Source organism: Rhinolophus ferrumequinum, chromosome X (genome assembly GCF_004115265.2).
Source record: "Rhinolophus ferrumequinum isolate MPI-CBG mRhiFer1 chromosome X, mRhiFer1_v1.p, whole genome shotgun sequence".
NCBI classification, from domain to species: Eukaryota; Metazoa; Chordata; class Mammalia; order Chiroptera; family Rhinolophidae; genus Rhinolophus; species Rhinolophus ferrumequinum.
In genome coordinates this window covers 19,535,431-19,562,072 of record NC_046284.1, presented here as the reverse complement: position 1 = coordinate 19,562,072, position 26,642 = coordinate 19,535,431, and the positions used below count along the sequence as shown (strand labels likewise).

The 26,642-nt window shown below is 37.9% G+C and overlaps 1 protein-coding gene across 6 annotated transcripts in view; it reads right to left on the bottom strand.

The window, feature by feature from the left end:
- The window catches only part of ARHGEF6 (Rac/Cdc42 guanine nucleotide exchange factor 6), a 123,861-nt gene that overhangs the window by 62,288 nt on the left and 34,931 nt on the right, over nt 1-26,642 (bottom strand). For all 6 annotated transcript variants that reach the window (XM_033110185.1, XM_033110201.1, XM_033110169.1 and 3 more), the window contains one exon: nt 21,156-21,226. In XM_033110185.1, coding sequence (XP_032966076.1) covers nt 21,156-21,226 — 71 coding nt within the window. The remainder of the gene's footprint in view (nt 1-21,155; nt 21,227-26,642) is intronic.

The following is a 26,642-nucleotide window of genomic DNA, read 5'->3' as shown; positions in this document are numbered from 1 at the left end:
ATAACATAGAAACCATAAAAAAGAACCAGTTAGAAATAAAGACTACAATAACTGAAATGAAGAATCCACTAGAAGAAATCACCTGCAGACTAGATGAAGCAGAGGATTGAATCAGCACTTTGGAAGACAAGGTAGAAGAAAACACCCAATTGAAAAACAAAAGAGTTTAAAAAATTAGGATCACAGACCTCTGGGACAAAACATACCAACATTTGCATCATCGGGGTACCAGAAGGAGAAGAGAGAAAGCAAAGTTTGAAAACCTATTTGAAGAAATAATGACCGAAAACTTCCCTAACCTGGAGAAGGAAATAGACATACAAGCCCAGTAAGTGCAGAGTCTCAAACAAGATGAACCCAAACAGGCCCACACCAAAGCACATCATAATTAACATGGCAAAGATTGAAGTCAAAGAAAGAATCCTAAAAGCAGCAAGAGAAAAGTAGCTAGTTACCTACAAGGGAGCTCCCATAAGATTCTCAGTTGATTTCTCAACAGAAACTTTGCAGGCCATAAGGTATTGGCATAAAATATTCAAAATGATGAAAAGTGAGGACCTGCAACCAAAACTACTCTACCAAGCAAGGCTATCATTTAAAATTGAACGAGAGATAAAGAGCTTCCTAAACAAGAAAAAGCTAAAGGAGTTCATCACCACCAAACCAGTATTACAAGAAATGTTAAAGGGAATTCTTTAAGAAGAAGAAGGGGGGGAAAAGAACACAAATACGAATAATAGAATGGCAATAACTATGTATCTATGAATAATCACTTTAAATGTAAGTGGATTAAATATTCCAATGAAAAGATACAGGGTAGCTGAATGGGTAAGAAAACAAGACCCATACATATGCTGTCTACAAAAGACCCACTTCAGATCAAAAGACACACAGACACTGAAAGTAAAGGGATGGAAAAAGATATTTCATGCAAATGGAAATGAAAAAAAAAGCTGGGGTGGTAATACTCATATCAGACAAAATGACTTTAAAACAAAAGCTATAATGAGACAAAGAGGGACATTACATCATGATAAAAGGATTGATTAAACCAGACGATATAACTCTTGTAAACAATTATGCACCCAATGTAGGAACACCTAAATATATAAAGCAAATACTGACCGACATAAAGGGAAAGACACAGTAATACAGTAATTGTAGGGGACTTTAACACCCCGTTGACACCAATGGGCAGATCTTCCAGACAGAAAATCAACAAGGACACAGCGGCCTTAAACAACACACTAGACCACTTGGATTTAGTTGATTTTTTTAGGGCATTTCACCCAAAGTACTAGAATATAGATTCCTTTCTAGTGCAGACAGTCCGTTTTCCAAATTAGACCATATGTTAGGCCACAAAACAAGTCTCAGCAAATTTAAGAGGACTGAAATCATATCAACTGTCTTCTCTGACCACAATGGTATGAAACTAGAAATCAATTACAAGAAAAAAACTGAAAAACACACAAACACATGGAGGATAAATAACATGCTACTAAATAATGAATGGGTCAACAACAAGATCAAGGAAGAAATCAATAGATACCTTGAGACAAATGAAAATGAGAACACAATGACACAAAATCTATGGAACACAGCAAAAGCAGTCTTAAGAGGGAAATTAATCGCAATATAGGCCTATCTCAAGAAATAAGAAAAATTTCAAATAAACAATCTCAGCTTAGACCTAACAGATCTAGAATAAGAACAAAGTCCAAAGAGAGTAGAAGGAAGGAAATAATAAAGATCATAGTGGAAATGAACAAAATTGAGTCTAAATAAAAACAGTACAAAAGATCACTGAAACCAAGAGCTGGGTCTTTGAAAATATTTTTAAAAAATGATAAATCTTTAACCAGACCCATCAAGAAAAAAAGAGAGGACACAATAAATAAAATTAGAAATGAAAGAGAAGAAGTGACAATACCACAGAAATACAAAGGAGTATAAGAAAATACTATGTTATATGCTAACAAATTGGACAATCTGGAAGAAATGGATAAATTTCTAGAAACATTTAATTTTTCAAGACTGAATCAAGAAGAAACAGAAAATCTGAACTGACCTATTACATCTAATGAAATTGAATCAGTAATCAAAAAACTCTCCACAAACAAAAGTCTTGGACCAGATGGCTCCACAAGTGAATTTTACCAAATGTTCAAAGAAGCTTTAACACCTATCCTTCTCAAACTATTCCAAAAAATTCAATAGGAGGGAAAGCTCCCAAGCTCATTTTACAAGGTCAGCATTACCCTCATTCCAAAACCAGACAAAGATATTACCTAAAAAAGAAAATTATAGGCCAATATCCCGATGAAGATAAAATGCAAAAATCCTCAATAAAATATTAACAAACTGTATTTAGCAATACATGAAAGAGATCATATGAGGTCTGACAATTATGTTCACAAACTCATCCAAGAACAAGTGCTACATACCTCGTTGCTGACTGTCACTACGGTCACCTTTGAAGTGCTCCCCTTGGGAAGCGATGCACTGATGCCAGTGCCTAGTCCACACTTCAAAGCAATTCTGGAACTCTTTTTCTGGAACGGCCATCAGAGCTGTCGTGGTATTACCCTTGATGTCCTGAATGTCATCAAAATGCCTTCCTTTCAATATTTCCTTTATCTTCGGGTAAACAAAGAAGTCACTGGGGGCCAGATCAGGTGAGTAGGGAGGGTGTTCCAATACAGTGATTTGTTTACTGGCTAAAAACTCCCTCACAGACAGTACCGTGTGAGCTGGTGCATTGTCGTGATTCAAGAGCCATGAATTGTTGGCGAAAAGTTCAGGCTGTCTAATTTTTTCACATAGCATTTTCAGCACTTCCAAATGGTCAACTTGGTTAACTGTTTGTGCAGTTGGTACAAATTCATAATGAATAATCCCTCTGATATCAAAAAAGGTTAGCAACATTGTTGCAACAAGTTCATGAACTTAATCGTCCAAACTTGTACACCATGATCAAGTAGAATTTACGCTTGGGATGCAAGGTTGTTACAATATCCACAAATCAATTAATGTGATACACCACATAAACAAAATGAAGGCTAAAAATCATATGAAAATATCAATAGATGCAGAAAAAGCATTTGACAAAATCAAGCATTCATTTATGATAAAACTCTCAGCAAAGTGGGAATAGAAGGAAGATACCTCAACATAATAGTAGCCATAAATGACAAACCCACAGCTAACATCATACTCAACGGGGAAGAGCTAAAACATTTTCCTTAAGATCGGGAACAGAACACGGATGTCTGCTTTCATTAGTTTGATTCAACATACTATTGGACAAGGAAATCAGACAAGGAAAAGAAATAAAAGGCATACAAAGCAGAAAGGAAGAAGTAAAACTCATTATTTGCAGACGACATGATACTGTATGGAGCGAATCCCAAAGATTTCACCAAAAAACTATTAGAACTGATAAATGAAATCAGTAAAGTAGCAGGGCACAACAGTAAGATTCAGAAATCAGTTGCATTTTTATACACCAATAATGAACTGTCAGAAAGAAAAACGAAGTGAGCAATCCCATTTACAATTGCATCAAAATAAAATAAAAAATACCTAGGAATAAATTTGACCAAGTGCTTGGAAAATTATAAGACATTGAAGTAAAAGACCTGTACTTGGAAAATTATAAAACATTGAAGAAAAAACAAATAAATGGAAGCATATATTGTGCTCATGGATAGTAAGAATTAATATTGTTAAAATGTCCACCCTACCCAAAACAATCTATAGATTCAATGCAATCTCTATCAAAATACCAGTGGCATTTTTCACAAAACTAAAACAAATAATCTTAAAATTCATATGGAACCATAAAAGACCCTGAATAGCCACAACAATCTTGAGAATTAACAAAATTGGAGGTATCACACTACCTGTTGTCAAACTATACTACAAGGCTATAGTAATCAAAACAGCATGCTAATGTGGAAAAAAAAAACACAACAAAACAAAAACAGACAAATAGATCAATGGAAGAGAACCCAGAAATAAACCCATGCCTATAATGGTCAATTAAGCTATGACAAAGAAGACAAGAATATATCATGGGGTAAAGACAGTCTCTTTAATAAACGGTGTTGGGAAAACTGGACAGATATATGTCCAAAACTGAAACTGGACCACCCTCTTACACGATATACAAGAATAAACTCAAAATGGATTAAAGACTTAAATGTAAGACTCAAAACCTGAAACTCCTAGAAGAAAACAGGCAGTAAATTAACTCTTTGACATTGTTCTTAGTAAAACTTTTTTTTTTTTTCTGATACATCTCCTTGGGCAAGGGAAACAAAAGGAAAAATAAACAAATGGGACTACATCAAACTAAAAAGGTTTTGCATAGCAAAGGAAACCATCAACAAAATGAAAAGACAACCTACTGAATGAATAGATATTCACTAATGATACATCCGATAAGGGGATAATATGCAAAATTTATAAAGAATTCATACAACTCAACACCAAAAAAAACCAAATCCAATTAAAAAATGAGCAGAGAACCTAAACAGGCATTTCTCCAAAGAGGACATACACATGGCCAATAGACATATTGAAAAGATATTTAACGTCACTAATCATCAGAGAAATGCAATTTAAAACCACAATGCGATATCCTCTCATACCTGTCAGAATGGCTATCATCAATAAATCAACAAACAAGTGTTGATGAGGGTACAGAGAAAAGGGAACGCTTGTGCATTGCTGGTAGGATTGCAAATTGATGCAGCCACTATGGAAAACGGTTTGGAGGTTCCTCAAAAAATTAATAATGGAACTATCTTATGACCCAGTGATTCCACTTCTGGATATTTATCCGAAGAAACCCAAAACACTAATTCGAAAAAATATATGCACCCCTATGTTCTCTACAGCGGTATTTACAATAGCCAAGATACGGAAGCAACATTAGAGCCAAACAATAGATGATTGGATAAGAAGATGTGGTACATATATAAAATGGAATATCACTGGGCCATAAAATAATGAAATCTTACCATTTGCAACAACACGGATGGACCTAAAGGGTATTATGCTAAGTGAAATAAGTCAGACAGAGAAAGACAAATACCATGTGATCTCACTTATATGTGGAATCTAAAGAACGAATAAACAAAGAAAACAAATAAACAAAACAGAAATAGACTCATAGATACAAAAAACATTTTGACGGTTGCCAAATGGAAATGGGGTTGGGAGACTGGGTGAAAAAGGTGAAGGGAATAAGAAGTACAAGTTGGTAGTTACAATATAGTTATGGGGATGTAAAGTATAGCATAGGGAATACAGTCAATAATATTGTAATAACCATTTATAGTGCCATGTGGGTTCTAGACTAAGCAAGGGAATCACTTCATAAATTATATAAATGTCTAACCACAATCCTGTACAACCGAAACTAATATAAAATAACATTGTGTGTCAACTGTAATTGAAAAAAATGTAATTAAAAATTAAAACAAAAGAAAAGTAGGTTAGTGGTAGTCAAGGGCTTGGGGCAAGTAACTGCGAATGGGTATAGAGTTTCTTACTGGGGTAATGAAATGTTAAAAATAAAATGGTGGATCACACAATTGTTAATTTACTAACAATCAGTGAATTGTACACTTTAAAATGGTTAAGTTTTGTGGTATATGAATTATATGTCAATAAAGCTGTTATTTTAAAAAAGTCAAAGCACAAATGTCTCATCTGTTAACAGAAACTTTTGTTTTTTCTGAGTCCCAGTCTTCAGTATAGTGACCCGCCAAACTCAAATTAGTCTATCATTATAGCTCTTTGCCCAGCTGAGCTGTTGTTCACTACAGTACCTCAAGTAATAAATTATACTCACGCTCAGCAATATTATTCATTTTTTTATTCTTAGAAATGGAAAGAACTGCACTAGAATTCAATGATACCATATTATATTAAGAGGTAAAACTCATATGCAGATTGCATTATTAACAATATTTGTTTGTCTATAGTATTGTATTGGGGGGAAAAAGGATGGTGGCATGCCATATTCAGGAGAGAATGAAGTCATCTAATCACCTCCTGTTTACATTTTTCTAAAAATGTTTGGGAATGAGCCATCTCATATCCTTCCCATCCTTTCAAACACTGTTGTCTATAACTGTCACACTATGCAAATTATAATGTCTGTTAAAAAGAAAAGAAAAACAAAATAAAAAACCAAACTAAACAGTCATTAGCTGAAGGGAATTTTTTTAAATTAAATTTGTTGGGGTGACTTTGGTTAGTAAAATTATATAGGTTTCAGGTGTACAATTCTATAATATGACATTATCTATATATTCCATTCTGTGTTCACAACCCAGAGTCAGTTCTCCTGAAAGGAATTTTTAAATTAGAAAAATCACAGATATTATTTACATCATAAAATGTGCTTTGTAAAACTGTTAAACACCATTACTTTAATTCTATGGTTGCTATAATGCAACCTCCCTCTCCCCATTGAAACAGCGTTATTATTTCAACGTCCTTTAAAATGCTATCATCTGGGGCTCCTTTAAAAGAAGTAAGATTTTGCAAGAAAGGTACCAACTGTCCTGTTCCAATGGGTTTATTTGCTACGTGAGGCAGTACACTTTTTATTTTTTTGAAATTATACTCTGTTTTTATTCTTTTATTGATTTTTTTCTTTTTTTAATTATTTTTTTAAATTTATTGGGGTGACAATTGTTAGTAAAATTACATAGATTTCAGGTGTACATTTCTGTATCACATCATCTATAAATTACATTGTGTGTTCACCACCCAGAGTCAGTTCTCCTTCCATCACCGTATATTTGATCCCCCTTACCCTCATCTCCCACCCCCCAACCCCCTTACCCTCTGGTAACCACTAAATTACGTTCCCCAGATTAATTTTCAAACCCCGTGGCCATCTTGTGGTTACTGATTGTTTTCTAATCCCCTCACCTTCCTCCGTACCCCCAACCCCCCCCCGCCCATCTAGCAACCCTCAGTTTTTCCTCTTTGTCTCCAAAACTGTTTCTGATTAGTTCATTCACTTATTCTTTTCTTTAGATTCTGCATATAAGTGAGATCATATGGTACTTATCTTTCTCTGTCTGACTTATTTCACTTAACATAATGTTCTCTAGGTCCATCCATGTTGTTGCAAATGGTAAGATTTCTTTCTTCTTTATGGCTGCGTAATACTCCATTGTATAAATATACCACAGTTTCTTAATCCAGTCATCTACCGATGGGCATTTCGGTTGTTTCCATGTCTTAGCTATTGTGTATATTGCTGCAATAAACATAGGAGTGCATAAAGAGTTTTGAATTGGAGTTTTGGATTTCTCCGGATAGATACCTAGGAGTGGAATTACTGGATCATAGGGTAGTTCCATTTTCAGATTTTTGAGATACCTCCATACTGTTTTCCATAGTGGCTGCACCAATCTGCAATCCCACCAACAGTGCACAAGCGTTCCCTTTTCTCCACATCCACGCCAGCACTTGTTGTTTGTTGATTTATTGATGATAGCCATTTTGACTGGGGTGAGGTGGTATCTCATTGTGGTTTTTATTTGCATTTCTCTGATGGTTAGTGAGGTTGAGCATTTCTTCATATGTCTGTTTGCCATCTGTATGTCCTTTTTAGAAAAATGTCTCTTCAAGTCCTCTGCCCATTTTTAAATTGGGTCGTTTGTTTTTTTGGAGTTGAGTTGAGTGAGTTTTTTATAGATTTGTGATATTAATCCCTTATCAGATATATCATTGGCAAATATCTTTTCCCATTCAGTAGGATCCTTTTTTGTTTTATTGATGGTTTCCTTTGCTGTGAAAAAACTTTTTAGTTTGATATAATCCCACATGTTTATTTTTTCTCTTACTTCCCTCGCGCGAGGGGACAGATCAGTAAAAATCTTACTCCGGGTAATGTCTGTGAAGTTTCTTCCTATATTTTCTTCTAGGTATTTTATGGTTTCAGATCTTCCATTTAAGTCTTTAAGCCATTTTGAATTTATTTTTGTATGTGGTGTGAGGTGGTCCAGCTTCATTTTTTTGCATGTGTCTGTCCAGGTTTCCCAGCACCATTTATTGAATAGACTGTCTTTACCCCATCGTACCTTCTTGCTTCCATTGTCGTAGATTAAATGGCCATATAGGCATGGATTTATTTCTGGACTCTCTATTCTGTTCCATTGATCTATGTGTCTGTTTTATGCCAGTACCATGCTGTTTTGATTACTGTAGCCTTGTAGTATAATTTGAAGTCAGGTATTCTTATACCTCCCACTTTGTTCTTATTTCTCAAGATTGCCTTGGCTATTCGGGGTCTTTTATGGTCCCATATAAATTTTAGGATTATATGTTTTATTTCTGTGAAAAACGTCGTTGGTAGTTTGATAGGAATTGTGTTGAATATGTATATTGCCTTAGGCAGTATGGACATTTTAACTATATTAATTCTTCCTATCCATGAACATGATATGTGTTTCCATCTATTTATATCTTCTTTCATTCCTTTCTTCAGTGTCTTATAATTTTCAAAGTACAGATCTTTTACTTCTTTGGTTAAATTTATTCCCAGGTATTTTATAGTCTTTGGAGCAATTGTAAATGGGATTTTTTTTTTAATTTCTCCTTCTGATGTTTTATTATTGGTATATACAAATGCAACTGATTTCTGAATATTAATTTTTTATCCTGCTACTTTACTAAATTCATCTATCAGCTCTAATAGCTTCTTGGTGGAGTCGTTAGGGTTCTCTATATATAGTATCATATCATCTGCATACAATGATAACTTTACTTCCTCCTTACCAATTTGGATGCCTTTTATTTCTTTTTCTTGTCTGATTGCTGTGGCTAGAACTTCCAGCACTATGTTGAATAGAAGTGGAGATAGTGGGCAACCTTGCCTTGTTCCTGATGTTAGGGGGAATGGTTTTAGCTTTTCCCCATTGAGTATGATGTTAGCTGTGGGTTTGCCATATATGGCCTTTATTATGTTGAGATATGATCCCTCTATTCCCACTTTCTTAAGGGTTTTTATCATGAATGGCTGTTGGATTTTATCAAATGCTTTTTCTGCATCTATCGATATGATCATGTGATTTTTATTTTTCATTTTGTTAATGTGGTGTATCACATTAATTGATTTGCGGATGTTGAACCACCCCTGCATACCAGGAATGAATCCCACTTGATCGTGGTGAATGATCTTTTTAATGTATTGCTGAATTCTGTTTGCTAATATTTTGTTGAGGATTTTTGCATCTATGTTCATTAAAGATATCGGCCTGTAGTTTTCTTTTTTTGTGGTGTCTTTGTCTGATTTGGGGATCAGGGTGATAGTGGCTTCGTAAAAAGTGTTTGGGAGTCTTCCCTCCTTCTGGATTTTTTGGAAGAGCTTGAGGAGAATAGGTGATAATTCTTTTTTGAACGTTTTGTAAAATTCACCTGTAAAGCCACTGGTCCAGGTCTTCTGTTTGTTGGGAGATTGTTGATTACTGATTCAATTTCCCTGGTGCTAATCAGTCTATTCACGTTTCCTCTTTCTTCTTGAGTTAGCCTTGGAAGGTTGTACGCCTCTAGAAAATTGTCCATTTCTTCCAGATTGTCAAATTTGTTGGCATATAGTTGCTCATAGTAACTTCTTAAAACTTTTTGTATTTCTGCAGTGTCCATTGTCACTTCTCCTCTTTCATTTCTGATTTTATTAATTTGGATCCTCTCTCTCTCTTTTTTAATGAGTCTGGCTAAAGATTTGTCAATTTTGTTTATCTTCTCTAAGAACCAACTCTTGGATTCATTGATCTTTTGTATTGTTTTTCTGGTTTCTATTTCATTTATTTCTGCTCTCATCTTTATTATCTCCTTCCTTGTGCTCCCTTTGGGCTTATTTTGCTGTTCTTTTTCCAGATCCCTTAAGTGTGAAGATAAACTGTTGATTAGTGATGTTTCTTGTTTCTTTAGGTAGGCCTGCAAAGCTATGAATTTCCCTCTTAGGACTGCTTTCGCGGCATCCCATAGATTTTGGGTCGTCGTGTTTTCATTTTCGTTTGTCTCGAGATATCTTTTGATTTCTTCCTTGATCTGCTTGACCCATTCATTATTTAGTAATAAGTTATTCAGCCTCCATGAATTGGTGTGTCTTCCCGTTTTTTTCCTGTAGTTCATTTCTAATTTCATAGCATTGTGATCAGAGAAGACAATTGGTATGATTTCAATTTTCTTAAATTTATCAAGACTTGTTTTGTGGCCTAACATATGGTCTATCTTGGAAAATGTTCCATGTGCGCTTGAGAAAAACGTGTATTTTGCAGCATTGGGGTGAAATGTTCTGAAAATATCGATTAAATCCAAGTGGTCCAATGTATCATTTAAGGCTGTTGTTTCCATATTGATTTTCTGTCTGGAAGACCTGTCCCTTGTTGTCAGAGGTGTGTTGAAGTCCCCTACTATGATAGTGTCACTGTTGATCTCTGTCTTTATGTCAGTCAGTAACTGTTTTACATATTTAGGTTCTCCCATGTTGGGTTCATAGATGTTTACTAGGGTTATGTCCTCTTGTCGGATCGATCCCTTTATTATTACATAGTGCCCATCTTTATCTTTTAATATGTTCTTCATTTTAAAGTCTATTTTGTCAGATATAAGTATTGCAACTCCAGCTTTTTTCTCATTTCCATTTGCATGAAATATCTTACTCCAACCCTTCACTTTCAGCCTGTGTGTGTCTTTTGTTCTGAGGTGAGTCTCTTGTATACAGCATATACAAGGGTCTTGCTTTCTTATCCACTCAGCCACCCTATGTCTCTTGATTGGAGCATTTAATCCGTTCACATTTAAAGTGATTATTTATAGGTACATAGTTATTGCCATTTTAAAATTTGTAGTTAGGTTGTTTTGATCTTTTTTCTATTTACAGAAGTCCTTTTAGTATTTCTTGCAGTGTTGGCTTGGTGGTAATAAATTCCTTTAGCTTATTCTTTTCTGGAAAGCTCTTTATCTCTCCATCAACTTTAAACGATAGCCTTGCTGGATAAAGCAATCTAGGTTGTAGGCCTTTGTTTTCCATCACTTTGAGTATCTCCTGCCACTCCCTCCTGGCCTTCAATGTTTCTGTAGAAAAGTCATTTGATAGTCGTATGGGAGTTCCCTTGTATGTAACCCTCTGTCTTTCTCTTGCTGCTTTTAGGATTCTCTCTTTGTCTTTAAGCTTTGCCATTTTAACTATAATGTGTCTTGGTGTGGACCTGTTTGGGTTTATCCTGGTTGGAACTCTCTGCACTTCCTGGGCTTGTATGTTGGTTTCCTTCATCAGGTTGGGGAAGTTTTCGGACATTATTACTTCAAATATGTTCTCAATCCCTTGCTTCCTCTCTTCACCTTCTGGTATTCCTATGATGCACATGTTTTTGCGCTTGATGTTATCCCAGAGGTCTCTTAGGCCATCCTCATTGTTTTTTATTCTTTTTTCTTTCTGTTGTTCCGTTTGGGTGATCTCTGCTACCTTGTCTTCTAAGTCGCTGATTCGATCCTCTGCTTGATCTAACCTGCTGGTAATTCCTTCAAGTGAGTTCTTAATTTCGGTAATTGTGTTCTTTAGTTCTAACTGGTTGTTCGTTATGATTTCTACATCCTTCTTTATGTCTTCTCTAAGCTCCTTAAACATTCTTATTACCAGTGTTCTGAACTCTGTGTCTAAAGTTTGGTTACCTCTGCTTCATTTGGTTCCAGTTGTGGAGGTTTCTTCTGTTCTTTTATTTGGGACGTGTATCTTTGTTTCCCCATTCTGGCTGACTCTCTGTGTTTGCTTTGATGTATTAGGTAGATCCCCTAGAGTTCTTAGTTCTTGCTAGGTTATCTTATGTAGTATGTGTCCTTTATATTTGACTTGCAGTATTTCGTTCTTCTCCTCTGCGTGTGCTCCAAAGGTGACTCTTGTGTTGTGTATATTGTCCTGTTCAAGAAGATCTTTAATTGCTTTTTGCTTGTGAGTAGGTGGGGTTAACTCCTAGGCTGACTCGTTGTGAGACTTGGCTCTGCCCACCGCAGGGCGTTCTGTTGCTTGAGGGTTGACCACCTAAATGTGGTTTGGCCTCTATGGGCTCTAGTGCCTGCAGAGAATTCCCTCTGGGTGTATGACTTGTAGGTCAAACCCAGCAGTACTCTGGTGTGGTCTGGAGTTGGCCTCTGGATATGTGGAATCTTGTGCCTTTTAAGCTGGGCCCTGATGGGGCAGTTTCAGAACAAAGCAAATCACCAAGCACAACAGCAACAACAACAACAAAGAGAAAAATCAAATACATTCACATGTAACCCCCACTCGACACAGGCAAAGATATCAAAGATATAAAGACAAAGCAAAACAAAACGAAACAAAGCAAAACAAAAAGCAGTGACAGTCTTGGCTTAAGCCCACCAAGTAATGTCCAGGTTGTCCTCTGTTGTACCAAAGAGCCCCCTGCTTATTGCGCAGGCAGAGCCGGTCACCTGGTGCCCAGAGTGACTTTGGGACTGTAGATTTAAATGCGTGGGCCTGAGGGGTCTGGATGATAGTTTTTACAAAGTCAGTGCAGTTTCTGCCCTTGCCTGCACATATGCACACTGAGAGTAGCACCACCAGCCCCGTGTCCAGTTCACCTGAGTCTTAGGGCACTTCTTCAGTGTGTGTGTGTATGGGGGGGTGCGGGCGGGAGATTTCTGAGCTGCTGAAAGCCCAGAGCTGCGTCTGCCTTACTGCTGATCCCTGGGAGTGTCTCGACAATTGCACTTGCCCCGCCCTAGGCAGGCCAGAAAGGGTGGGGGCTGGGAATGGAGGGGTCTTCTCTCTCCCAGCCCAGCCGCGTGTCACACTCTTCCCGCAGGCCAGAAAAGGTGGTGGCTGGGGGTGGAGGAGTCTCTTCTCTCCTAGGCCAGCCAAAATCACACTCTTCCCAGCCTCTTTCCTGGGTCAGGGCTGCCTGTCAGTCTTCCCAGAGCTTGAGCACTACTAAGGCTCCTCTGTAATCTGACACTACTCCTCAGTTCAGGGGCCAGTTTAAGTCTCTGGAAGGGCGGGGGTAAGATTGGAAGAGCGGGGGGAGGGGCCCAGGTATGGAGTCTGTGTTCTTTGTCCGCCCTAGGGCCCACTAGCCGCCCTCCCGGCGGGAGAAATCAGCTGTGGGATGCAGGGAAAGAGCCCACCTCCTGGTCTCTGTGCTCCCCGTTCCGCCCTGGGATCCCGTGCCTGCCCAGAACTGCGGGTGCCACCACGGTTTTCGCCGCCGCCGCCGCCGCCACCGGCCGGGACCCCGCCGCGGGCCCGCACGTTTTTACTCTGCTCCCTTCCTTCCTTCCCCTGCTCTCCCAATTAGCGCACCTTCAAGTAATCCTTCCAGGAGTCTCTTAGCTGTTCTGTGTGATGAGCAAAGAGTTCTTTGATGGGTTATAGGTCCGTTTTGTAATAAGATCCGGAGGAGAACTCAGAAAGTGCACCCCGCTGCCGCCATTCCTATCAGCAGTACACTTTTGAGGAGTTCCATCTCTGGAACCACTAGCATTGGACACACAGAAGGCAAAGGTGAGGGAAGCAAGCAGACACTTCTGGTGACTTTGAGTGAGTTCCGGAGAGCTAAACATAAATGTACATTAAACTCCTACGGTTGCCAGTTTTGAGTGTGGCTGAATGTTGACTTTACAAAACTAAATTGACAAAGGTGATTAGTGAGTCCTTCATGAAATAATGCAAAAAAAAATGAATGGTAAAGTATTAAATAATATTGTCCATGCTTTGGTTTGAGAAGTAGAAATGCTCATCAGGGTGGATGTTTGGGATTCTTTCCCAAATTCGCTTGGACTTTTATTGCTTTCCTCAATCTCAAAAGACCAACTGATGAACTTATGAGAGTGGTTCTTTATTTTTCAGGCCACAGGGCATCTACTGTAAAAGGATAAAAAGGGAAGCAGACAGAGAAGGCTATGTGCTCCCAAACAGAAGGCTTCAGTGGTGAGTCAGAAGGCAAGAAGTTTGGCAGGCCAACCAACTTCAGAGCAGTACAACTTGATTGAGATGAAATCCATTCAAACTTATTAAAATAGACTGCCTCCAGATCTTGCCTTTGCCTCCCTGACTCCGTCTTCACAAGGACAATTAAGTATCGTTTGCTCAATTAACCTTTGACTAAATACAGATTAAAGCAGACAGTGAGAAGCCATAGAAAAAGAGGTGGAGGCCTTTTGTAGTATCATCCTGGGCTATTGCTGTTCCAGTAAAATATATTTTCTATATTTCCTGGAAAGGTTTTACAGTGAGTTCATTTTTAAAACTCTGTTTTCCAAAGAGAAAGTCATATAATAATGAAGAAATTATTTCATGGGGCTAATGGGCATAATCAAAGGCTGAAAATAAAGGTATATTAAATGAGAAAGGAAGACTATAATGGTCCCAGAAAACTTTAAATCAGAGCAAAAACAACATATTATACAATTTGTGAGATAATTCTTATGCCTGTAAAAATGAGTTAACATTGGGAAAGTCCAATGAGACCAAAAGAGGCAATATACTAATATATTGTATTTATGTCATATTCTACTTATATGCCAGTAGAGCCACCTGCTTACATTCAAGTTCAGTGATTGATTTTGCACCTCTAGTTCCTTGGCTTTCACAAAACAAGAGGCACTGTCCTCCATTATCGACAGATAGACTCCATAAAATCCCATCACCTCCTCTACCTCCAGCCCTCAGATAGAAGAGATATATGGACGAATGAGCCAGGAAATGGGTAGGTGAAAAAGAATAGGAGTATGGAGAAGGAATTAATGGATAGACATGTAAGGTATTTTAGGCTGGTGGATTAAAAGAGGGAGGGTGCACAGAGGACTTTTAGGGCAGTGAAAATACTCTGTATAATACTCTAATGGTGGATACACAACATTATACATTTGTACAAACCCATAGAATACGCTACACCAAGAGTGAACCCTAATGTTCTATGAACTTTGGGTGATAATTATGTGTCAATGCAGACTTTTCAATTGTAACAAATGCACCACGCTGGTGGGAGATGCTGATAGTAGGGGAGTTTGTGCATGTATGGGGACAGGGGGCAAATTCAACTTAATTTTACTGTGAACCTAAAACTGCTCTAAAAATATAAAGTCATTTTTAAAAGCGCAGATAAGCACTAAAAAGGTAGAGAAAATTCAGGGTAGGATCAAGTGGGTAGATAAATGAGTGAGAGAGAAATTGGGGATAAGCAGAAATTGGGTGGCAAGAGCAAGGATTACAGGAGCTTCCTGGGATTTTTAAGTGATTGAACATGGCACAGACTTCTTCCCACCTTTCCTACTGCATATACTTTCTGTGAAACATACCATTTAGGCATCTGCCACAAGTTATAATAAAGCTGAAAAGTTAGAAAAAGATAATACCAGCCCTTATTGATTATATTTTCCTATTTGAATGTAGGGAAATAGCACCTCTCATTCTTCAGGTAGACGCTCATTCCCAGAGTTAAATATTGGGATTACTGTGAGTCTGGCCTATATATTAAAGTGTTCTACACTAGTTGCAATGAATAAAGAATTCCACCTTCCAACGGGCATTTGGATGGAGGAAGAAGAGAGTGCAGTCCACTCTATGACCTGCAGGGATGCACTGCAGACATGCACATTCCTGCCTGAATGAATTTTGCAGGGTGTCATGTGGGGTCTCGGCTCCCGCTCCCCACATAAGAACGCAGGATATGGTGAGGCTAAAAAGGAACACCCACGTAGCCATAGATAGGGGAGTCACACCACTATAGTGTCGCTGGCAGCTGGGTTGGAGACACAGGAAGCAGGAGCCACATTATCCGCAACCTGCCGTCCACTTCTCTCTGCCAACCAACCTCACTTGCAAACTGCAATCCGCCGTGCTAACTGCAATCCGCACTTGCTAGCTCAGCCACCATCTACTTGCTAGCCCCCATTTTCTGCTAGCGTAGCCACAGCAGTTATATTAGTGGCCAATGGCTCACTGGTTACAGCTGACGGCCAATTAGCCACAGCTGATGGCCATCCAATCACAGTTGATGGCCATTTACTACCTGAGCCAGCACCTTTCCACGTGAGGCCGAGAGCCTGGAAACTGCACTCCTGGCTCTGTCCCCACAGTTCCCCTTGCCTGAATTCTCCTTCAGCTCTTCTCTGTTTATCTAAGTCTTGACACACCTAGAATCCTATCCCTTCCATTCTACCTATTCCTTTGTTGGTTCTCAAACTTTAGTGAGTATCAGCATCACCTGGCTGCGGGGGCAGGGGGAGGGCCGGGCAGAAAGGGGCTGAGGGAGTTGTTAAAAATGTTTCCTAATCTCAGAGATACAGAGGAAAAATTGAGGGTTGCTAGATGGGAGGGGGGTGAAGACGAGGGAGAAGGAAAGGGGATTAGAAAGCACAATCGGAAACCACAAGATGGCCACGGGGGATACGAAAGACAGTTTGGGGAATATAATCAATAATGTTGTAAAGATTTTGTAGGGTGTCTTATTAGGGAGATCACTTCATGGACGTTGTGGATGCCTGACCACTGCGCTGTACACCTGAAGCTGACGCTGAATAATACTGAATGTCAACTATAATTTAATATATATATGGTCACAGGATGTGGAGTACAGCGTAGGGAATAGAGTCAGTGGAATTGTAACAGCTATATACAATGTCAGAGGGGTAGTAGATTGGGGGAGGAGGGTTATCACTTTGTGAGGGGTGTAAATGTCTATTACATTGTTTTGTACACCTGAAACTAATAAAAAAATACTGAACAAAAAAAAATGCTGTTTCCTGGGGTCTATGGCCAGAGATTCTGATGTAGCAAGTCAGGTTTGGGGCCCAGAGTTTTGCAATTTTAACAGGCTCCCAGGGGCTTCTGATGCAAAGGATCTCCATTTGGAGAAACTCATTTTAAGACCCTTTATAACTTTATATCACTCTCTGCCATGTGGCTTATGCTATCGTGTCTATGCTGTCTTCCCAATGAGACCATGGGTGCCAAGACCTAAGCACTGCATACAAATTAAGCCTGACGTCTAAGCTACATAGATTCCTTTTTCATTCTTTACTTTTTCAGTTTTTTTGAGATATAATTGACAAATAAAATTGTATATATTTAAGGTATACAACTTGATGTTTTGATGTATGTATACTTTGTAAAATGGTTACAATCAAGCTAATTAACACATCCATTACTCACATAGTTATCATTTTTTGTTGTTGTTGTTCTTTATTTTTTAATCCTTCCTGGCACATAACATCAAGTTACAATGGGTAAAAACGCCAATGAGCAGGAGATTATTAGAAAAATAACTAATAGAAAAATTACATGCTTTTTTTTTTTCCCCCAAAGGTGAGAGAAGTTTAACAAATGAATTTTGAGGACAATGAAGGAACCCAGGTCAAGGGCAGCAAAAGCCTCCTCTGGGTTACCGTGTCCCTAAAGATGCTCAACTCCCATTCAAAACAACAGGCCAGGAGTGGCTAAGCCTCAGTTAGACACACTAAACATGCCTTAGGGCAGGTATTGGGTGCCCAAAGGTGTAAGGGTGAAATTCAGTAAGTCAATAATGCGGTTAAACTTAGCTAGTTTGCAGAATGGCTCACTACATAGCTCACTATCTAGCTGCCTGTAATTAAACTTAGCTAGTTTGCAATTTGATCCATCCTGATATTCAGTTGTTTCCTCTCTTCTCCCTTCGCTGATTAACTGAAAAACTCTGTTTGCTCCCTTTCTCAAGGCTACCCATACCTCGTTAATTAACATCCTAACCTGAAAAGAGCAGCTTTTTAAATCCTCAGGTGCCCGGAAGCCAGGGACCCATGATCACAACTCCCTAGCAGTTTTTTGCCAATAAATTTCCAGCTACGGACAATAAAATCTAAGATAACACTGAGGCAGACCTGAGGCCTCAGAAGACCCCAGGAGACAACTTCTCATATTTCTCATTAGCCCTGAGGCCTGCTTTCCTTTGTTCTTTCCCATTTACCAGCCTATAAAACCTCTTAATCATTCTTGGCTCAGGGGAAGGTGGTTTTTTAGACATTAGTCTGCCATCTTCCCTAGCTGCGGGCATCTAGGACGCTTTTCTCCTCACCAATCCGTCAGTCACTCCATAGTTTTTAGGCTCTTCGGTGGCAAGCGTCACTAAACCTGAGTTTGGTAACAAAGGCACTTTGATCACACTTGAGAACTTTTTAACATTTCAAAACTGATGTGCCACCAGAAACACATAAGGCCTGAATGTGCCTGAAAATCCCTTGGAAACTTGAAAAAGGGGGGTGGGGGGTGGTGGAATGTCAATAGACTTGTGAATCCTAAGAGTTCTCTATGCTTCCCAAGTTTATAGTATGTGATTTATCTGTCCACTTGATTGGTTCACAATGTGTCCAGATTAAACATCATTTCTGCATGTCTCTGTGAGGATGTTTCCAGATGAGATGAGCCTTTGAATCAATAGACTCAGTAAAGCAAGTTGCCTTCCCTAGTGTAGGTGGGCATCATCGAATCTGCAGAGAGCCTGAATAGAACCAAAAGGTGGAAGAAGGGAGAATTCACTCTCTGCCTGACTGCTTCAGCTGGGACATCAGTCTTCTCCTGCTCTCAGAATAGAACTTACACCATTGGTTCTGCTGCTTCTCAGGCCTTTGGACCAGGATTGAACTATACCACCATCTGCCTTGGGTCTCTAGCCTGCAGATGACAGATTGCGGGACTTCTCAGCCTCCATAATCGTGTAAGCCAATTTCTTATGGTAAATCTCTTTATATTACCCTGTTGGTTCTGTTTCTCTGAAGAACTCTGAATAATACACAGAACCAAAGTAAAGGAAGCATTTGGAATAGCAAGGACTCACTGAATGAAAGATCATAAGAACAGGTCTGGTCAGAGTATTGTCACGGTGTGAGGATAGAAAAATTTCCATGAAGGAGAAACAATGAAAAATACATTGTTCCTGTTTTCATTTTATACACACTCACACATATATCACAGGCTATATATATGCACACACATACACATCTACCTCAAAGAAAATTTGGCATGAGATTCACCAACATGTTAACAGTGATTATTTATGAATGCTGGGATTAAAGGTGATATTTATTTTCTTCTTTATGATTTTTCTGTATTGTCTTATGTTTTTATGTTATTTATATAATGTTATGTAATCAGAAAAAATATTTTTTCTGTTTTTTAAGAAATGGAGTGAAAAATCAGTCACTAGTGCTTTTATAAAAACTAGCAAAGAAATGTCTACAATTAATGACACTTAGAGGGAAGAAGAGTTAATATAAGATTAGATAGGGACACCTTACATGTGGATAAACCTGCTTTTCCAGGTCTGTACATACTGTGTGTGGACTAGAATTTTTTTGACTTGTCTAAGGTATTCAGCGCAGATTGAGAGGACAATCACAACATTAAGAACATGTTTTGAATTAATTGCCTCTAAAAATTTTCCTAAATACTCAAAGCAAAAGAAACATGGATTTAAAAAAAAACCAACAACCAACCCAAATGTCTTCACATCCATATCTAGTTACAACAATACGTTTAACTGGTCTCAACAATTCAGTAATATTTACAAGAAAGCTCTACAGCTCCTTCACAGGCCATCACGGCCTCCTCAAGGCATTCAGTTTTCTTTATTAAGCTTGATGTTTGAGACAAAAATCTATCAAAATTTGAAAAAAATATATATCTTTTGACCCAACAGTTTAAGTTCTAGGAATTCACCCTATAGATCTTTACATACTTTGCCAAAGTTACACATATAAGATGTTCACTGCAGAATTGCTTATAATAGCAAGGAACTAGAAACGATGCACATGAACTCCAATAGGAGGTAGATGATACCAACTGAAGTACACCCAGAGTTTGTACATAGATATACAGGATATCCATAAGGCCCATAAGTATCATAGAGGTTAATCTGCCTTGGATAATCCCAACAATATTTTAAATTGGTAGAATCAGCAGAGGCAGAAAGAGACCCAAAGCAGAGTGATGGATGGTATGTTCCAGATCCACAGGGAGAAGAAGCTATGGTTAACATTGTCATCCACCATTTGAATGCATCCTGTCTTTAAAAATTAAATCATTGGGTGTCACCTGGAAGCTAAAAATAAGTAGTCAGAGGGAAAGTGTTAAGGGAGCCTAGCTCTGTTGGGTAATATACTTTAACCACAGAACTGTAAGACGAAAAATAGTGACAAAACTGTCCCCTATGATTGTTGTCCATGCTACCTATGAAGTCCCTTCTTGATTTTTCACACCAGCTGCTGCTCATGTCATCATTATGGAAAAAATTCACTGAAGAGTGAAACTTAGTTTTTTGAAACCAAATGTATAGAGATGTTTAAAAACTGTCCATGCACAAAATGAAAAGAGCATACAGTACAAACGCACAAAGAACATTGGGTGAAAAGTGAAACCGTATTTCAGCAGAGGTGGGGGGAGACGACGAGACTACCAGGGAAACTTAGAGGTTATGATGACTTGACCTTTTCATTAGTGACTGGGCCAAGTCAGGAAAGAAGACATGAACGAAAGCAGAGAGCAGATTAAGGAGAAGGATATGATTCCTTTTTCAAACAGGAACTTATTTTGAGTATTGCACATGCCCTATTTATAGCTAATATATTTTGACATGTCTATGTTCAAACCAGAGCCATTTAATTCCTCCCTCTGTGCCAAAGGGCAGTGTTCCCTCTGGGCTCTCTTCAAGAACAAAGTTGATAGTATTTCAGAGGATATCATAATGAATTGATTGATTCTAAAATAAAATCACAGTATGCAATCACTGAAAACTTAATGCATTAAAGGAACTTGGGAATTCACCTTCTAAATATATGGTAGGGCTGAATTTCCCCATAACATCTACATATTCACCAATTTCTCTTTCACTGCAATTTAATAGGCCTTGCTCTAGGTCTTTGTGTTACCCTTGAATTTTTCAGTACAGTGAATGTAAAACTTCTAGACATCTGTAAGAAGCCTACAAGTGGAAGAGCTCCACTGTAATGCAGCTGACACTAGACCCTTACAGTGCAACTTTATCCAGTCTTCCATTTGTATTACCTCAACACATACAGTGGTTCAACAAGTGAAAAGTTTCCATATAGAGAGTTAAGAAATCACTCACCACGGAATAATAATTCTTGGTAAGTGGAGTAGTTTCAAATCCTTTGACAGCCTTGGGGGAGAGAGGTCTCTCTGTGAAAAAGACATTTAAATTATGTTAATATCATACAAGTCTAAGAGGAACACTTTATAACTAACATACTATAAATATTGTCGAGTGGAAGGATCAATGGAAATGTACATTCCTAAACAAGAAACTGTAATTTTACCAAACTATACACAGTCAAACTTAGATCTTCTTATCCAGGCCCCTCAATTTCTGAGGGGGCAAATAAGCCAAGGAGTTAAGGTCTAGCTACTTATTGGCAGGGCTGGGGCAAAAATTTCACTCCCAGTTTGGGCTTGTTTCTTTACTCCAGTCAGCTTCCCCATTCAACTTATTCAAAACAGATAAGCAAAGCTAACACGAATCAAATATATATGTATGCATATATTAAATTGCAACTTACTATACAAGTATAATATAAATAATAGCAACCATTCTTTCTTAGGGCTGTCTACTGTGCCAAAAGCAAAATAATCAGAATCTTTAATACACTGAAAACTAGCATAAAATTCTTCTCTTTTATGTATCATTTTAATATTAACACATTACTCTGGAAAATGTTGCCTTTCTTCTACAAAGTTCATTTTCCCTATTAAACTCATGACTAAGAGACATCCTAGTACATTCTTTTTAAAAAAAGAAAACCAGTTGATAAAAATACAAGACATTGATCGTAAATGTTTAATAGTGTCACTATATACTATCTTTCCTATCCTCATTTTCTCCTTTGCTTCATTTTGTTTTGTATTCCATTTTTATCTTGCTATATTGTATGCTGCTTTAAACTCTTTCTGAAGGGTGGTGGAGTATAAATAACCAAATAATAATATATCACGGGACCTTGATTTTTCTTTTTTAAAAATAATATTTTCAAGTTTTAAATCTACTGCATGCTCACCCTAAAAAATGCAAAATATAGAAAAGTAAATAAAAACCAATGATTAGCCCATTACCCAGAGCTAACCATAATCCAGAGTAACATTTTGAAGTGTGTCATACCATTCTTTTTATATATGTGCTTGTGAACACACACACACACACACACACACACACACACACACAGATCTTTCTTATGTTACCTACAGTTTTGTAATTCTCCTATTACAGCATTCTTTCATGAATAATTTCCCATTTAACCTTGGTTGCTAATTATTATTATATTTAAAATATCCTGGGGGCCGGCCCGGTGGTTCAGGCGGTTGGAGCTCCATGCTCCTAATGCTGAAGGCTGCCGGTTCGACTCCCACATGGGACAGTGCCAGATGGCTCAGTTGGTTGGGGCGCAGGCTCTCAACCACAAGGTTGCCGGTTCGACTCCCGCAAGGGATGGTAGGCTGCGCCCCCTGCAACTAACAACGGCAACTGAACCTGGAGCTGAGCTGTGCCTTCCACAGCTAAGATTGAAAGGACACAATTTGACTTGGAAAAAAGTCCTGGAAGTACATACTGTTCCCCAATAAAGTCCTGTTCCTCTCACCCCCCCAAAAAAAGCATCTTTCCACAGATGGGGCCAGCAGCAATGTGGCTAGCCCCCCAAAAAATAAAAAATAAAATATCCCTTACATTTATTTGGCACCTAATAGCTTTTAAGACATTTTATTTGACCTTCACAACAACCCCGTCATTCAGAAATGATCTCATTTTGCAGAGGAGGTTACTAAGGTTCACGAAAGTGATGTCAGCTGCCTAATGGCATGAATCTGGGAAATGGCAGAGCAAAGACTGAAGCTCAGGTATGCCTTGACAAGGGCCTGTGCTTCTAACCAATATGATGTCCAGAGATAAAGCTACCGAAAGTGTCAGTTGATGGCATGGGTAGTGGTTCCTACTGGAGTTCAGAGGGACCATCAGTTTGACCTGGGATGGTAAGAGAAGACCTTGCTCGACAGGAGGTACATGATCAGGCCCTAGAGGGTAGCTAGAATTCAAACAGACAGAGAAGACAGTAGAGTTTTCTAGTCATGGAAGATTCCAGAAACACAGCTATAGAAATGGCAATGCTCAAGGCAGGACTGTGTCTGTGATGGTGAGTTGTCTAGCTGTGCCAATTTGGGCATAGTAACAAAGTAAAGGCAGCAATAAGGGCCAATTCTGTCACGTCCCAGTGTTGACAAGTGATGTATGGACAGTTTGGGGAGGCTTTATGATATTTCAAGACCTGCCTGGATTCACCTGGTGGCTTCACAACGCTGTACTGAGTGACCTTGGGCAATGTAGCACCACCTAGCCTATTACTTATGATTGTAAGTGGCAGAGCCAGGACTTGAACCCAAGTATCGTATTGCCAAGCCTGATGTTCTTTCCAGCATACCACAGTTTTGCACTCTTAGACATATTCAAAATTGACCATTGCCTAATTCTTTTAGTTTTTTTATTAGGCAAGTTTTCTACAATGTAGCTATAATGGTTCTACTTAGAACTCAGTTGTTTTGTGGAATTATGATGTAAACCACTCTTGATAAAAGTAAAAGTTTCTAGAGATACCAGCAAGATGTGGTCACCTTTCTAAAGCAAGGCCAAAAGAAAGGGTAAACAGTAATGGAGAGCCTGCCAAGACATAGAAGAGGAAAGGAAAGGCCATAAGAATAGGTTATTGTAATTGAAACGAAATGTTAACTATGTAAAGTAGAACTGAGAAACATGAATTGAAAAGTAAGAAGTGGCTGCCTTGAAGATTACTGGGTACTTGAACGTCATGCAGAAAGAGCTGGTGCTTTGAGAAGACTGATGAAATTGTCAAACCTTTAGCAAGACTGACAGAGAAAAAAAGTGACAAGATACAAATCACCAATATGAGGAGTGAAACGGGATATCACTACAGACCCTGGAGATTACAAAAAAAAAAAATAAAAGAATACTATAAAGAACTCTACACACATAAATGTTATAATTAGATGTGAAATGAACCAATTCCTCAGAAAATAAATACTACCACAACTCAGCCAATAGGAAATAGACCATTTGAATAGTCTATTATAACTATTAAGGAAATTGAATTTATAAATTTAAAAGTCTGGAAAAAGAAATTTCCACATCCATATGGTTTCACTAGAGAATTTTATCAACATGTTTAAGGGAGAAGCAATATTCATTCATTTTTATTAGTTTCAGATGTACAAAACAATGTAATAGACATTTACACCACTCGCAAAGTGATAACTCCCTTCCCCCAGCAATACTAATGCTTCACAATCTCTTGTAGAAAATAATAGAGAAGGGACCACTTTCCAACTTATTTTATAAAGTCACTCTTATATGGACACCAAAACCAAAGATAACACTAAAAAAGAAAATTGCAGACCAGTATCCTTCATGAATGTAAATGCAAAAAAAACCTTAACAAAGTATTAGCAAATAGAATTCAGTGATATTTCAAAAGAATTGTGTACCTAGAATTCATCCCAGGGATGAAAGGTTGGTTAAATATTTAAAAATCAATCAATGCAACCCATGATAAGAGTCTAAACAGAAAAATCACATGGTGATATCAATCGATGCGGAAAAAGCACTTGGTAAAACTGAACACCTATTCAAGAAAAAAAAAAAAACTTCCAGAAAAAAAATAGGAATAAAGAGGAACTTCTTCAACTCAATAAAGAACATCTATGAAAACCTACAGCTAGCATCTTACATAATGGTGAGAGACCGAATGCTGAACACTTTGCCTTGAGATCAGGAACAAAGCAAGGAAATCTGCTCTCACCACTCTTTCTTTTTTTTTTTTTTCAATTGCAGTTGACATACAATATTATATTAGTTTCAGGTGTACAATATAGTAATTAGAAATTTATATCACTTACAAAGTGATCACCCCAAAGTCTAGTACCCATCTGACTGCTCTTATTCAGCATAGTGCTGGAAGTTCCGGCTCTCCCTGCAGGCCTGGTATAGGATGGGTGATCAAAACACAAAGAGTAGAAGGGAGACAGATTTGGAAGGACAAACTTGGAAAATCTAAAAAAGCAGCCTTTGGAAACGACTGGCCCCATGAAAAAATTCAAGAGGTGGCTATATAAACTGAAAAACACCAGCACTGTGCCTCAGTGACAGTTTGTTACCTCTGGTTCCTCTTTGCCCCCACTCACATCCCTCCCACTGCTTACTCCTGCCATGTGCAGTTCTCTCTGAAACCCACACTCGGCGACATGGAGAGAAGGAATAAAGATGTAGAGGTTCAAAGGAGACAAATTCAGTCCCTAGGGATGGTTCAAAGTGACCTAACGGGAACGGACATCAAAATATAAACCTTTTAGGTGGTGTTTCTAAGGCAATGAAAAGATTGGTCAATTCAATTCAATCTCTCAAAAAACATAAGCCAATGTAGTGTAGAATTCAAATGGGTTATTTGGTATAATAAAACCCAAACAACAAGTGTAACACAGATATAGCCATAAGAAACTCTGAATCCTAATATAAAGATCATTTTTCAATTAACTTTTGATTTTTTCCCTCCCTTTGCTGATGTACAAATTGTTATTGCCTGTTGACAGTGATAGGACAAAAAGAAATCTGGTGACAACTAGTTTCTCAGGATATGAAACATCTCTGTGATATACTCAGGGGATTAAAACAGGAAGTCTAAATATAAAGCTCAATCCTAGTTTTTTTGTATAATCAGTAGGAAGAGACATTTCTTAATCTCCCTTAATATAAATTTAATTAGCCATCGACCTAATCCCTTCATATGATATCTATATTTACCTGCTAATAAGAAGTTTTAGAAGAAGGATTTAATGACCTTCCTTAACTGAAGCAGTTGCACAAAGCTGAATTTGCTTAAAATATCTGCTCCAATCACACTTGCCTCAATATTTTCTTGGCATGGAAATTTTGCCAGGAAAGTTTTAATGCAAGGTCCCGATAAAACCCTTAGCTTTTCTCAGTAACAAAGACAAAACATTTTAAAAAGAGATATAATTTATTATGTTATTGATGTATTGGTAGAAATTATTTTGATGTACAAATCACATGTTAATTTACATGTTACCACTGATGTTTAAGAAAAGGACTGAAAACTGTATAAATGGCTAATTTTCTATAAATAATGTATGTGACTCAAATGAAATAAAGGAGCAAAGGCCCTTAATATATCTTCTGTGGCTTATATAAGGACTAAGTTATTAATACATGCATTTTTTTATGAAGTAAGATATTTGATAAAAATATTTGTGTTCAAAATAGAGTTTATTTTTCTCATGTAACAACAAATCAAAAGGTAGGCAAGCAGGACTGGTAACAATGGCTTCATAACGTCACCATTGTCTAGCTTCCGCCATCCTTGGTGAGAGGCTTTTATTATCATGGTCATAAAAAACTATTCTATCTTCATCCTCAAACTCATGTTGAAAGGAGATTTTGTGTGTGTGTGTGTGTGTGTGTGTGTGTGTGTGTGTGTGTTAAATATTCTATTTCTTAACTCTCTAAGTATTAGATTGGTGGTCC